General features: G+C 37.8%; 1 protein-coding gene across 3 annotated transcripts in view; it reads left to right on the plus strand.

Moving 5' to 3' along the window:
- Window positions 1-16927, plus strand: part of LOC145692921 (tubulin glycylase 3A-like) — a 58441-nt gene that overhangs the window by 2039 nt on the left and 39475 nt on the right. For all 3 annotated transcript variants that reach the window (XM_081768480.1, XM_081768481.1, XM_081768482.1), the window contains exon 3: window positions 7279-7472. In XM_081768480.1, the coding sequence (XP_081624606.1) occupies window positions 7279-7472 (194 nt within the window). The remainder of the gene's footprint in view (window positions 1-7278; window positions 7473-16927) is intronic.

Below are 16927 nucleotides of genomic sequence, written 5' to 3' on the forward strand. Positions count from 1 at the left end.
CCCACGATGTAGTAGATATGACAAGAATATTAAAAGCAAAGGTAATCTGTAAAAATGCCGTGTGAGGATATAACAATAATAATATTTCGAAACCCACTGCTTCTTTCTCAAAATAAAATAAAAAGTGGAGGTCTTTAGTGATTCCCTAAATTCAAAATGTTCACAATATTTTTCCTTCTATACAAAATGATTACTGATCGGAAAACATGTATACACTACAGTCACTCTACCTCCATCAGTGATCATCAGGGCCCGGATCTTGTTGACCTAAAATTTTCTAAAAAGTGACCTATAAAATGACACTAAAAGTGCAGTACAGTATTGTGAGTATGCTGTGTAGCTCTATATTATAACACTGGATGGAAGACTCAGAATCTGCTCTTATAGCCACTTTTTCCATAGTTCACATTTATTAAATATGTCGTGATAACTGTTTATGTGAATATTTATGTTTTATTTCATTAATAGAAAACATATATCCTTTACAATATGGAAAGGATACGTTTGGTGTGGAGCGTGTTTCCCCTATTAGTTCTCACACTCTGCTTCGAAACAAGTTATTTCAAAACGGGATTGTCTGGCTCGTATATCATCCAACACCGCATCGTTACTATCATCCTCCACTTTCGCTTCTCTTCACATTATATCATTATACTCTACCACCACTAGATCCCGCTTTACTTATCATCACCGATTACGTCATTCATGAACATCTTCCTCTCATTCATCCATCATTCCCAGCACAGTGATTACCATTATTTACTAACATGGGCCTCATTCGTTTTCATCATTGCCTAGAGCCGCCCCTAGACTGAAGATAAGCTCATTTGTCTAACTATTATCACCCACGTGTTGTCCTGTGTATGCACCTCGCCACATCATTCACACCCATTACTATATCATACTATCGTGCATGCTATACCTAATCCTTTGTTATGATCATTTATGTTCTTTGCTTATAATATACTGTCTGATTATTTCCTTATTTATTTTCCTAATGATAACAATCATATATATGTAATGTTTTTTTTTATCTATTTATATAATCTATCTCATCTTAACTTTCGCACTTCTATTGTTCTCATGTTTTGCTTTGTTTTCTCACTTATATATATTCTATAATTACCATATTTATATTTATGTTGTGTTCAATTATACTTGTTATTATGTTACAGCTCTTATGTTATTAAAACTACACCTACCATTCAAGTATGATTATGATCGAAAAGATCATAATGTCCTAGTTCTAGTAATAAACAAATAAATAAATTAATAAACTACTCTTAGCCCATCCATGCCTTTCTCTTTACCACAATACCTTCACTTCTCCCATTTAAGAGAGGGTGTAGCCCTCTAAAAGGGAGCTAGCCTATGGCTTGCACTTCACACACAAAAAACTCGTATATCAAACAATATTTACAATCTTTATACTATATATATATATATATATATATATATATATATATATATATATATATATATATATATATATGTGTGTGTGTGTGTCATTCTATTTGAAATGGGACTTTTTATTCGCCAAGTATTAGACGACTTTTTTAACGTATGAATATCAATGAATAGATGGAAATAAATTTATAAGCTAAAGCTTTTTTTATGCTATTAAAAGTAGCGTTCTTTTCGGTATCCAGTTTTCTGGTCACCTCCGTGCTAATGCAGTTTAAAAATCATACATGTCCGCCATATTTCTCAACTTCATTTTTGTCGTAGTCTCAGGACTTGTTAGTTTGTGGAACTTTCCAAGGAAGACGCCAGTTAAGCAAAGTAAGTTTGTTGGTAGTGATTGTTCCTTTTTTATTAGTCTAAAATCACACCTCTTATAATTTGGTTCAACACAAGCTGTCAACTCCGTTCGAAATTATAAGAAGGTATTTATAGATGATAATTTAATTTAGTTGAATCATAATGTTACTTTTTAAGAATTAATGCTGAAAATAACGGTAAACAGAATCTAACCTTAGGGATATATCTTAATCGTGCCATAATGGCGGAATTTGTCACCTCCGTGCGTATAAAGTAATGTCACCTCCGTTCATTACTACGTGCACGGCGGAGATGTGATCTATAATATCTTCAAAATAGATAAAATTAATCGAAAAGTGAAAAGGCAGTATATTAGACAAGAGTATTTTGCACGAGATATCGTTATAATGACTCACCCTATCTGCCTTCGCTTTGCGAACATTTTATAGATATGACATTTATTTTCGCGTTAAATAATGGCTGTAAAATGAAAGTACATAGGTGAGTCATGATAACGTTACCGTTACCGATAACGTTATGTACTTTCATTTTACAGCCATTATTTGAAGCGAAAATAAATGTCGTATTTATAAAATGTTCGCAAAGCGAAAGCAGATAGGGTGAGTCGTGATAACGGTATTTCATGCAAAATAGTATTGTTTAGTACAATGAGTTTCTACTTTTTGATTAATTTTATCCATTTTGAAGATATTACACAAAATCTATAAAATTAGCGGAAGTTTAATTTCATCACAATGAGGCCTCTTAACTAGCTATATTTTTAATTCACACATTGTATTTCTTCTTCTTATAATAAACAATTATTAAGGATAGCATATGTTAAACAAAATACTGTACTTCATTTGAATGCTAATGTCAACAATCGAGTTCTGGACATTGGCAATCATTTATGCACATGTGTAATACTAATGTTATATTGTGTAATACTACTTTTTTTCGAAATTCGTAACAAATTTTTACTTTTCAATTGGAAAGAGATGGTCTTGTCTCCTTCGTTCATGTGATGTCACACCCATGCTGGTATAAAGTCTTCTCCATTCAATTAGCTGTCACCTCCGTTCTGTTAGCTGTCACCTCTGTTCAGAGTATTTTTTTCAAATTTACTAATATTTCTCAAAATATTGATTCTCGTGTTGAACCACTGTATTGATGTTAATGTAAGTCATTATAGCGAACAGAAAAATAAAGAAAATAATGATTTTGAACAGTGTGAAAATTTCGTTTTTCAAACCCTCAAAAACCCCTTTTCAAATAGAATGATCCATATATATATATATATATATATATATATATATATATATATATATATATATATATATATATATATATATACATGCTCAAAAATTAAGTATAATTGCAGATTGTGGTACTACACAACCTGGCACTACACAAAACAGGCGCTAATAGCATAGGCACATAGGGAACACAACATACGAACAAACGAAACATACCAGTACCACGGTATTGGTGATATCCACGGTAACCACGGTATTGGTGATAAGTTGAGAAATACATGTGCTACACAACGCCACTGTTTCCTGCGCATGTACCCCGACATCAATATGGGATATGACCACCATGCACATGTACACAGGCCGAGAACTTGTTGGCATACTCTGGATCAGGTGGTCGAGCAGCTGCTAGGGTATAGCCTCCCATTCTTGCACCAGTCCCTGTCGGAGTTCCTGAAGTGTCCTAGGGGTCTAAAGACGTTCAGCGATACGTCGACCGAGAGCATCCCAGACATGCTCGATGGGGTTTAGGTCTGGAGAACAGGCAGCCCACTTCATTCGCCTGATATCTTCTGTTTCACGGTACTCCTCCACGATGACAGCTCGGTGGGACCGTGCGTTATCATCCATCAGGAGGAAGGTGAGACCCACTGCACCCCTGAAAAGTCGAACATACTGATGCAAAAGGACGTCCCGATACACCTGACCCGTTACAGTTCCTCTGTCAAAGACATGCAGGGGTGTACGTGAACCAATCATAATCCCACCCCACACCATCAAACCACTACCTCCATACAGGTCCCTTTCAAGGACATTATGGGGTTGGTATCTGGTTCCTGGGACGCCAGATGACAACCCTTCGAGAATCACTGTTCAGACTATACCTGGACTCGTCCGTGAACATAACCTGGGACCACTGATTCGTTGACCATGTACTGTGTTCTTGACACCAGACTTTACGGACTCTCCTGTGAACAAGGGTCAGTGGAATGCACCTTGCCGGTCTCCGGGCGAATAAACCATATCTATTCAGTCGTCTGTAGACTGTGTGTCGGGAGACAACTGTTCCAGTGGCTGTGGCAAGGTCCCGAACAAGGCTACCTGCTGTACTCCGTGGCCGTCTGCGGGCACTGATGGTGAGATATCGGTCTTCTTGTGGTGTTGTACACTGTGGACGTCCCGTACTATAGCGCCTGGACACGTTTCCTGTCTGCTGGAATCGTTGCCATAATCTCAAGATCACACTTTGTGGTACACAGGGAGCCCGTGCTACGACCTGCTGTGTATCACCAGCCTCCAGTCGCCCTATTATTCTACCCCTCATAAAGTCATCAATATGTGTTCTTTGAGCCATTTTCAACACACAGTCACCATTAGCACGTCGGACAACATCTGCACACTTACACGCTGCCGTACTCTGACATGCACAAACACACCCCTGCGTATTTGGACTGCTGCCAGCGCCACCGTGCGACGACCGCACCGCATGCACCGCACCGAATGGTCAAATGCACCGCAAGGTCATACCCCGAGATGATTTCCAACCGAAAACCAGAGTGTCGTTTCACCATGTATCCGCATTATCCTTAATTTATGAGCACGAGTGTATATATATATATATATATATATATATATATATATATTACACAGTATACATAATTATGGGTCTTTCAATACTTTCATATGTGTTCATGGTTCTCCGATTCTGGTGGAGATTATTTTACGATTCATCAAATAAATCAGTATTCCGAACTACCGATCAAATGTATTCCTTAGTAGGAAATGAAGTTGCTTCCTGTTCATGTAATCCTCGATCCATTTTTGGCTTCGTTATCTCATATTAATAACCCCTTTCCGCATGCCGTGCCATATATGGCACATATCCCTTTTTCACTTTAGCTGTTTTGTGATTTATCAAAGGCATCAAATGACTGTTTTGTCTGCTGTGTGAGATATTGGCGCGTATGAATAAGAGATTTTGGAGTAATCTGGCATATTCTTTGTGAGTTGTGTGTATACATGGCACTTACTTATTTCTCGTCGGAATTAAGTGAAGAATCTAAAATTCAAGTTTTAATTCATTTTTCAAGTTCCCATATGAGGATTTCCAATACTGATTATTTTTTTCGTAAAAGAAAAAAATCATGCAGAAAGGGGTTAAGTACCAACTTAATTCTTTCAAATTTCTACGTTTTGGATTGTATCTCTATTTTGGATACATGTGCTTTTGGATTTCGTGTAAAGCTGAAAATTCATCTTACATATTATGCTAAAATGGGACGTTAAACACCAAACATCTTGGCTTTGACAATAAAAGAATGTAAATTGTCTGTTGTGGACAGTGTTTACTCTAAACATACTTCCAGAGGGGCTTTGACCGCCTGGAGTTGGTCAAACCTCCCTCCCTTCAAGATAAATTACAGTTGCATGTCATTTTCATGTAGTGCACGCTCTTTAGCAAATAGTGTCTCAGTGCAGCCCCCTCACGTTATTATCTCCTCCCCCACCACATAGAATTTTCTGAAGGAAAGTGTAATATTGGAAGCAACAAAGTGAACTTTGGAGTGCGACGTAGTCTTACAGATGATGTATTGCAATCTCTCATAATTTAAAACAAATGCATGGAAATGAAAGGAAATTATGTTAATTACTAATAAAACTGAATATTTTTAGTGACATATAAGATACTTATCTTTAAATTTTCTAGTCTTTTTCAGTAATGTTGAACATAATGCGCGAATTTTAAATCATGTAGAACCTGTTCTTTCAACTTATCAACTTACGTAATAGGTCTACTTCGACAAACTTATCAATTTTAACAAATTTTATAGTAACAGAATTAGATGGAGGCGGTCAAGTAGATGTCATTTATACTGATTTTAGCAAGGCATTTGACGTCGTTGATCATGATGTCTTGCTACTGAAAGTAGCATCTCTGAACTTTTCGAAACAAGCAATGGAGTATTTTGTATCATATTTGCATAACCGAAAACAATATGTTTCATACAAAGGATTTGTTACTGAAAAATTTAATACTCTATCAGGAGTCCCTTAAGGATCTAATCTAGGTCCTCTGTTGTTTCTTCTTGTTATTAATGATATTCCTCTATGTATTAAAACTTCTCAAATTCTTCTTTTTGCCGACGATCTCAAATTGTACTCCAAAGTAAGTTCAATTGATGACTGCGTGAAACTTCAACAAGATCTAGACAGTATTCAAATATGGTGTGATAAGAATAAATTAGTCCTGAATGTTTCCAAATGTAAATCTGTATCTCTCACGAGGAAAGAATATCAAATTAACTTTACGTATACAATAAATGGTACTTCCTTGTCTACCCCAAATACTATCAAAGATCTGGGAGTTATATTTGATAGCAAATTAACCTTTACTCAACACATTGACGCGATAACGAGTAATGCATATAGAAACCTAGGTTTAATTTATAGGATAGGACAGGATTTCTGCAAACAATCAACATTCATAAGGTTATATTTTTCATATGTGAGGTCAAAATTGGAATACTGTTGTACTGTTTGGACACCAAATGTCATTAAATACACTGATGCAATAGAAAATATACAATTTAAATTCTTAAAAATGCTTACATACAAGAAAACCGGTTTCTATCCAAAGTATATCTCCTATGAAGACTTGGTAAGGAGTTTTAATTTTCAAACATTAGAAAAAAGGAGATGTGTTTTTGATTTGTTGTTCTTACATAAATTATTAAATGGTAAAATTGATTGTCCAGAATTACTTTCAGAAGTATTATTACGTGTTCCAACAGGTAAGACTAGAACAGCAAACGCTGGGACATTCTATTGTAGAAAAGCGAGAACAAAAATATTACATAAGTCTCCTCTGTGGAGAATGTGTGCTTCATATAATGAAATGATTAGACTTCATGTAATAGATGTGTTTAGTATGTCAGAGAACAAGTTCAAAAGAATTATCATGCAATAACTTATGTATAACTAGATAACGTATATTTGTATAATAGTGTATGTTAAATAATTCTGTATACGACACTATAACTGGGCATTAAGCCTGTTGTGTTGTCCTTATGAAATAAATAAATAAATAAATAACTTTCAGTACAATCTTTCCATATATTCTATTCTTAACAAAACATTTGTTTTATTATTGCATTGTTTTAGATAATTTGTGCATACTTGGTTTATACAGTAATATATGTAATTTGAACGGCCATTTATAATGATAAATATTGTGTATTTTATGAACTGTTCTTATTTGTTTTAGATGAATTGTTTTTCAATTATTCCAAATTGAGTACACCGATTCCCAAGAAAATATTTTTAAACATGATTATGACCCGCCTTCTTGTAAGTATCAATCCCAATTTAATCTGGGCTCCGAGACAGAGTGTATCATGGCTGGATCTCGAAGATCATTATTTAGTCAGCAGATTCCCATCATCACCATTCATCGTAAAGGTACGTATCAGTAAAATCATTAAGACGTGCTTTGTGGTTCTCCCACTGTGTGCGTGAGTTTTCTGTGGTTCTCCCACTTTCGTCATTCCACCGTTACTATCCATGTCATACTCACCATATCGTTAAACTATTAAAAATGGCACAACTATTATTAGTATAAGATAGAAAAGATATGTTGTTAAAATTGGAAGTTAAAATTCAATATTATTTTTGAATATTCAAACAACAATTTCTTGGACAATCGAATATTATATATGAAAATGATCATTCAAATAATTTGTAAAGAAAAATAATCTGATACAGTCTTTTTAAAAACGAAATGACATAATTACAATGCCAATGTATTTATTTCAGCGAAATAATTTCGAGAACCAATGCTGGTCTTTTCCTCAGTCGCTCAATATACGAAAACAATTCAGTCTACGGAATTTACATAGTTGTTGTTCTATGACTGTATACAGTAGTTGGCCAATTATAAAACAATCATATTACTCACGTATATCAAAATTAATACAAACTTAATAAACACATCAAAAACAAAAGTACATTAACTGTAAATATATCACTTTACAATATACAGTAATCTAGATAGAAATTTACTACTTGACCTATGACCAATTGCTCTCATATCACATTATAAAGTGATGTGTTGACAGTTGATGCATAATACTTTTTATTTCGATTACGTTTATCAAGTTTTTGTGATATTTTTCGTACACAGAGAGGTGGTAGGATTGTTTTTAACATGGTCAACTATTTTGCATATCATGACTTGTGTATTGTATTCATTAGCTACGATATAACCCATTAACTGTGTAAATCCGTTGTTTTTCGCACATTGGATGACCGAGGTACGGCTCTCAAAATATTTAATAGAATGCATACTGCGGCATGTAAGGTTAGATATATTATTCGTCGTCGAACCTATTCCAAGTCGTTCGCTGTGAAACCATATAAGATGTCCTTCACAAACTTAAACAGATAGAAGTAATACCACATATATCAGATGTATAATTCACCATGGACACTTCAGCAATCTCCTGGCTTATGAAAAATAATGCACTTTGTCTTAGATTGTCGTGACGATACATGTATGTACAGTAAGGGACACTTAAGGGGCACACCCATATGGAAATTTACGGCAAAAGTGTACCATCCAGAAATGTCCCTTACTGTACAATAAATATATCTCTTGATAGCCTCATTCAGCTTTTTTAAAACCCTTTATTGGGCAGTGTTGCTCTAAAGCAACATCGCATTTTATTGCGTTATCCGCACGAATTATAACTTCAGTGATCATTTCTTTGGCATTATTGCTTTCATACAATATTCATATCCATAATTTGCGGGCCACTTCTTTAGATACTTCTAATCTTTGTCAACAGGGGACACTCAAATTTAGTATTGTAGAAGCTTTATCTCCTACGTTCCGCGAAAGGTCTTTTTTTTTTTGGTGGTTTTTTGCTCTGTAGAAAAATATTTCAACGAAGCTGTTGGTAATTACTGAGAGTATTCTTATGATATTTTAGCATAATAGGGCAATGCTGCTCAGTAGCTACACATAAGACCTATTTTTAATGTTGCTTTGAAATAAACACCCTGTATTTTGTAACCAAAGTAAAAAAAAATACTTATTTTTATAACGAAATTATGATCAGGAAGACATGGTTCAACCATAAAAGCAAACTAAATATTTTAATGGTAATGCTATCAATGCTTGCCAATTAAAGGGTTAAGCATAATAAACATAGGCATCGCTAGTGACAGCTAAACGTCCGTCCGAAGAGTCAACAAGAATAACATTTCACTTGTTGTCAACCACAGTCGTTCCCACCTGATGTGCCATGCAGTCCCATAGGGTTGTGTTCCGAAATTTTAAATCTAAAAGTCACGAAGCACTTAGTAAATACACTGGCCATCATAAATTAAGCAACAAAGACATGTGCAATAAAAATGAACTGATGGGGCAAGGGATGCAATGTAGAGAAAATAGATGTCATAATACAACGCGAGTGATCAGGGAAAGATTGTGCGGAATAACTCGCGATTATGCTGTCCTCACACGACTTCGAAAAGTACTAGGTACGGACGAGGACTACATGAGCTCACAGAATGGTTGGCTGACAGTCTGTGTAGAGCGCAGAGGCAAGGCTAGTGAAGTGAAACAGGCGAATATGGCAACGAGGCATCATTTGCCAGATGAATTACGGTGGCGTGCCATCAGTAGATTGGAAGCAGGGTTGCGACGTGGCTCGGTGGCTCAATGTCGACCAAGTAGTGGTCAGCAGGTGATGGAGCAAGTTCCAGAGAACGCAAAATGCTTTGAGAAGTTACAGTGGCGGGAGACCGCATGTGACATCAGCCAGTAATGATCGATACATCCTTTTGACAAGTCGAAGAAACAAGCTGCAGCAGCAACTCAAGTGCATGTGGAAGCTGTTGCTGCCACTGCATCCTCCATCAACAAGTATAGCACGCAGGCGACTTCACGAAGGTGGGTTGTATGCCAGAAGACCAGTGGTGTGTATGTCCCTTACCCGTATCTCAAAAGGCAGCGATTAAATTGGGTAAGAGCTCATGTGAACTGGAGCCAGAATCAATGATAGTCAGTTCTCTTTACTGATGACTCTAGATTTTCTCTAGACAATGATACTCGACGCAGATTTGGCTGGCGAGAAACAGGAACCCGTTACCGTCCATCCAATGGTCTTGAAAGGGATAGATATAGGGTGGGAACTCGTTTGGAGGACGTACTGATCTGTATGTTCTCCCGCGTGACAGCTCAGCGCTATAGGGATGGTGTTTTAGATCGTCACGTTGTACCCTTCGCACGTGCTAGAGAACAGGGATTCATTCTACAGGACGATAATGCTCGTTTCTATAGAGGACAACTGATCGATCAGTACATGGAGCAACACCATATTCAATGAATGGAGTGGACATCGAGGTCTCCGGACCTTCACCAGGTCAAACACATGTGGAATTCTCCAGTGTAACGCATTGCAAGCCTTGTGCCCCTCAACGAACTCTCCAAGATCTTCAACGGGCTCTTCGTCAACAATGGACGCAGATACCAAATGAGCTGGTACAAACGCTTGTTATCACCATGAGACGACGTTGTGAATCCTGTATTGCTGTGCGCGGTGATCATATCCCTTATTAAGTGTCAGCAAACTATCCTTTTGCGATTTCAGTGTTTCCAAGCACCTACGTTCCTTATAATTTTTTTTCGCACGAGTGTACTTTGATTCCGTAGTTTTCCTCGCTGTATGGCGTAAAATAGGTGTTTCTTTAATTTCAATAACAGTTTGTTCACCAGCATGCGTTTACTTTCCTTATACACCTGAGTATCGATTTGTTGCTCTTAATTTATTACGCCTAGTGTAGTTAAAATCAATTTTGAGACAGACTCTACCAGTCATCACTTCCACAAACAGGAACAATGATCAGGGAGAGTTCAAAAAATAATTTTAAATCAATCACTTTAACTAATCATTCGTCTTCTTTCACCTAAACGGCATAACTTTGGGATGTTAAGCTAGAAAATTCCATTTCACTTTTTATGGCATTATTAATAAAAAGTCAAACAAGCGGGTCACGATGACATGGGTGTCTCAGTAGCCTAAGTGTGTTGTCAGTCAAAAAACGTTGGCAAGTACTGGTAGATCCATTGTCTCTACCTTCTGTGTTGATTTGTTGAACATGATTGTTTGAGTAAAAGAAAAACATGTAGAAACACAGTGGTACAATTAATTGATTGAACATCACTCACTGTCTTGGTCGTATAGGTAGGCCTACTTCTCATCCTCAAAGACCAAATTCTCAAGAAAATAATATCTTTCTTGCAGTTTCATACGAATCAAGATGTTCTTTTACACATCTCCATACACCTCCTATGATTGTCAACTGTTAACTACTTTGCAGTCCATGTACCATAAATTCATAAGTATTACATGTCAAAAATTATTTCTTCCTGGGGAGCTGACAGAACTTCCGTGGGAGTGCTCAGAATCAGGAATGGATTAATCATTAAGCATGCCTAGGGGGCACTACAGAACTTTTCTATAGCTGAATTTAACATGATGTCCATGTGCCATGTGGTGCAATACTGGAAATGATACAGCTGTACCAGGATCCCCCACATGAGGTGAAACACACACACACACACACACACACACACACACACACACACACAAACACACACACACACACACACACACACACATATATATATATATACACGAGGGTAAGTCAACTGAAAACCATAAAAGTAGAAATAAAAATCCGCATATGGCGCCAGTGATCTGTAAGTTGGCATGCCTGTTTACGATAGTATGCCGGATGTCTCCTAGGTGGCAGCAGCCGGCAGATGCACAAACACCGGCGCAACAACAGTTCCAAAATGGCAGCCCAACTAGCCACATGCACCAGCGAGGAGCAGCGTTCTGTGATTCGGTTTTTGCGAAGTGAAGGTGTGAAACCGATTGACATTTTTAGGCGAATGAAGGTTCAGTATGGAGATGCGTGTTTGTCACAGCCACAAATCTATGAATGGTGCCTGAAATTTGCAAATGGTGTCGATGCGTGCGAAGACCTTTTGTGGCGTGCTGAACGTGACAGTAATGCCTTCCTGTCACGAATCGTCACTGGTGAAAAAACCTGGGTGCATTACCATCAGCCTGAAACAAAGCGAGCGAGCAAGGAGTGGCGCCACTCCTCATCAAAGAAGCAATGGGCGGCAGGAAGTTCCACTCCGATGAAGAGGTACGCAACGCGGTGCACGAGTGGTTGCGCCGTCGCCCAAAAGACTTTTTTTCTGCAGGTATTCAGGCTCTTCCGAAGCGCTGGCGGACTCGCATTGAACGAGGAGGAGACTATGTTGAAAAGTGATTTATTTCTGTACTCTGTGTGACCAATAAATAATATTTAAAAAAATAATTATGGTTTTCATTTGACTCCCCCTCGTATATATACAGGGTGGGCCATTTTAATTAATCCACGGAAATATCTGAAAAATGATAAAACATAGAAGAAATTTTTGAAGTACACGTTATATATTGCTAAGGGGGAAAACCAATTCCGCCAAAAGTACCCCTCCCCGCCCCCCCTAAATGGGGGTAACGGGGGGTAACTTTGAAATGTCAAATGGGAACATGGGTCGAGTAATATCTCGTTCGAAAGGTCTTGGAAAACTAAGTAACGCTGTACCAAAAGATGTTTTATATTGTGCACCAGTTTTAAAATGGCCGCCATGATATGGTTCGTAAACTCCAGTACCCGTAGTATGAAAACCATGGAAGGTAAATGAATGGAACAAAATTGAAATATGTAAATATCATAGGGCATATCGAATGATGTAATCCCTGTGATCCCAGTGGCCTCCCTGAAGGGGTCTTGTGGGCTAACTTCAAAATTTCAATGTCCGACCCGACAACGGTTCGGGCGTACGCTTGACCTACCCAATGCTGTTTGGAAGGCAGACTTCATGCATAGAAAATTGGTGCACTAAGCTAACGCGGATGGCCACAGTTACATTTTGATTAACTATTAGCATTCATGTCATATTGTGAGCTTGAGGGACGAAACGGTGTGTACGTATATCCCCGAAATGCTTTCTGAATAACCAGCACGCATTGCATAAAAGTTTCTCTTTTTTTAGTCACTACAGCGTCATCCTTACAAACAAATGTTTCAACCACACCATACCTATTTGTAAGGTTAGCCTTAATTTACGAATTAAAGTAGAGTTCTCGTTTGAACTTTCACTTTACTTTCCACCCCACTCACATACAGAGCGCAGGGAGAGATAATTTTGCAGGACTTGGATTTCTCTCTATACATTATGGCAATTTTACTCTAATATTTTTATCTCTGTTGTATTATTCTCGAGCCTTGGAACGCCTCCGTGGTTTTCCTATTTAATTTTCGTTATTTTCATTTATGTCTAACCGTATTCATACTATGGGCACTAGACGTTTTCTTAGACACAGTCACCATGTCTTTGCGATCATTTTGAAAACGGTGTCTCATGTCGAAAATTTTCTTACAGAAGCTGTTTGATATTAATTTGTCTATGTAACGTGATGTTACTCGCTTCAAGCTGCTATTTGAAATTTTCAAGTTGGCCCCGGATACCTTTCAGTTGGCCCTTGGAGTCACCCCGACAACACCTCTCGATGTGCCTTACGTCAGTTAGCTACTCCAGTTTTTATTTTGTTGATTTATCTCCAATCGCTTTCATACTACGGGTACTAAACCTTTTCTCTGACACGGATACTATGTTTCGGCGGCCTTTTGAGAACACTGCCATTTCACATCAATCGTTTTCTCCTGCAATATGTTAGATTTTGCAAGATTTATCGAACGAGGTACCACTCGAATCATGTTACTATTTGAAATTTTGAAGTTAGCCCCCAAGACCCCTTTAGGGAGGCCACTGGGATCACAGGGACCACACTGTTCGATATGCCCTATGATATTTACGTATTTCAATTTTGTTCCATTCATTTACCTTCCATGGTTTTCATACTACGGGTACTGGAGTTTCCGAACCATATCATGGCGGCCATTTTGAAACTGGTGCACAATATGAAACATCTTTTGGTACAGCGTTACTTAGTTTTCCAAGACCTTTCGAACGAGGTATTACTCGACCCATGTTCCCATTTGACATTTCAAAGTTACCCCCCGTTACCCCCATTTAGGGGGGGCGGGGAGGGATACTTTTGGCGGAATTGGGTTTCCCCCTTAGCAATATATAACGTGAACTTGAAAAATTTCTTCTATGTTTTATCATTTTTCAGATATTTCCGTGGATTAATTAAAATGGCCCACCCTGTATATTCTTTGGGAGAGCTGTTTTATACTTTGATAAGGACTCTTCTTCGTAACTGCATCTAGATATTCTATCCTTGATCTTCCTCTTCCTGGTTTTCCTTCTGCCTTTCCCTTTATCAGCACAGTGATCCAATCGGAGTGTCGAATAAGATGGCCAAGCATGCTGTTTCTTCTTTATCCTATTATCTTCATGATTTGTCGTCCTTCAATAGCTTCCTTTAGTACGTCTTCATTCCTTTTCCTTTCGGTCCATGATATGCGCAGCATTCTGCTCCAACACCATATTTCAAATGCTTCCAGCTTGGATATTTCAGCTTTTCTCAATGTCCACGTCTCTGATCCGTAAAGCGCCACGCTCCATACCAGTGTCTTCATAAATCGTTTACGAACGTTCAACGACACATTTCTTGATGTTAGTAGCCCTCTTTTCCTATTGAATGCTTGTTTAGCCTACGCTATCCTGGAACTTACGTCTTTTTCACTTCTTCCGTCCGAGGATATTAGACTTCCTAAATAGGAGAACGTCTTAATGTCTTCGATTTTCTCTCCATCTTGCCATACGTTTGCCCCTTCCTGTCCTGCTCTTGTGCACTTTCGTTTTCCTCATCGTTCTCTGCTATCAATGCTATGTCATCAGCAAACCTTATTGTGCTGAAAACCTGACAATTTACTTTTACGCCTTTCTCGTTTTTATCTAAAAATTCTTTCATAGCCTCTTCTATATAGACGTTGAACAGGAGAGGTGAAAGTCCACATCCTTGCCTCACTCCTTTACTTATTCTTGCTTCCTTCTGATCTCTTCCTATAACAGCTGTCTGGTTCCCATAAAGTTGGTATATTATTCTTCTGTCTCTGTAATCTACTCTCAGCTTCTTCAACGCTCTGAACATAATATTCCAATCTACTTGTCAAAAGCTTTCTATATAGACTGGAATAGTGGTTACGTCATTTCCTCTCCGTTACCATGGTGATCGCCATTTTGTTTTCTATACAAACGTGAGTGTGTAAATGAGGTGTTGAGTAAACAATGGCTGTGAAATTATTTAGAATGTTTAAATACTTTGAGAACGAAGTAAAGTTGGCGGAAAAAGGCGAAAATGCTCTTAAATCAAGTCTTCCGTAATATGTGATGGTGAATTTAAATATTTAAAAGGCAGAGTGGAGGCAAACATGAAGAACTGAAGTAGAGGTAAGTTTGCATCCATTATTTGTTAATATAAATGCCTCGATATATTGCACAGAAGGGGAACAAACCTTCTGTAAAGATCGTGTTAATTTGTCTGTATCATGTAATATTACAATTGTGTGTTCTGACCGAATCATAGGTACATGCTCATTTATTTTGCCTTAGTAATTTTACGTTAAGAATTTTATGTTGGCTACAGACTATCGAAAATCTTTAGTAAATAATTCTAGGATATTGCTTGTTCCATTTCTGCTCAATTACATTAATGTTTACAATCAAATACATAACACATCCCCATTTATGCGTTATTTCTTAGCCTTCGCTCGTGTTTATATAGAAAATAAAATGGCGATCACCATGGCAACAAAAAGGATGTGACGTCACACTATTTCAGTCTATAGAGAGAGCGACGATCACTTCTTTGCTATTCAGTAATTGTATTTTCTCGTCCTTGAAATTTCTTCGTTTAACACTACATATTGCCAATGTTTGCTAGATTATTCCTATATACGAGCTCCCTCATGGCTATGTGGATAGTGTACGCGCCTTTGGCGTGTGACACTCGGGTTCGATTCGCAGTGGAAGCTTATGTGGATCGAATCCCACGTTAAGCTATAGGTTCACATCTAATATAACCTTGCTGCCGAAAGGGACGCTGAACTCCATTGTCATTCTAATTCTAATAATCCCTATATAGGGCTGCAGTGGCTCAGTGATAGAGCGATCTTTCGCGCAAGCGGTGCCTGATTCTTGCTCTCACCACACCATGTGCATGGGTTTTCCAGGGTTCTCCCATTTCATTTCACTTTCATAATTCCACCATTATCATGCATCTTATTGTCACCGTCTCACTTAGCCTCGGTGCATAATCCTGTAACGTTGAACTAAAAGAAAGTCACAGCTATAAAATTTCTTTAGGACAATATGGATTTGTTCATATAGGCAACTTTCTTCTGTTAGAAATCCAATGATCATTCGTTGTTTTGGCTTCAAAACCATTATTTTGCTTACTCAATCTGAAAAAAAAAATGAAATCTTTAAGTTTAACGTCCCACGATTATGCCGGTTAGGCTAAAGGAGACGGTGATAATGAGAGATGAGTGAAATGGTGGAATGAAGAAAGTGGGAGGAAACGGGAGAACCCCGAGAAAACCCACGAGCACGGTGTTTGTCCACCACAAAGTTCACTTGGCGGGGGCTGGGATCGAACCCGGGACCCCAAGCACCAGAGGTGAACGCTCTACCACTGAGCCACCGCGCCCCCCTCAATCTGAAAAGAATAGCATATATTGGTATGATAAAGATATTCTTATCATATCATTCGTAGATATTTACAGATGATCCAATTGATAAGCAGTTACAAACATGAAGGCATTTATATTTTGTGATTATCATTATATTTAGTTCTTCATAATAGTTAATTCACTAGTAT

The sequence above is a fragment of the Thermobia domestica genome, chromosome 8 (assembly GCF_964235325.1).
Source record: "Thermobia domestica chromosome 8, izTheDome1.hap1.1, whole genome shotgun sequence".
NCBI classification, from domain to species: Eukaryota; Metazoa; Arthropoda; class Insecta; order Zygentoma; family Lepismatidae; genus Thermobia; species Thermobia domestica.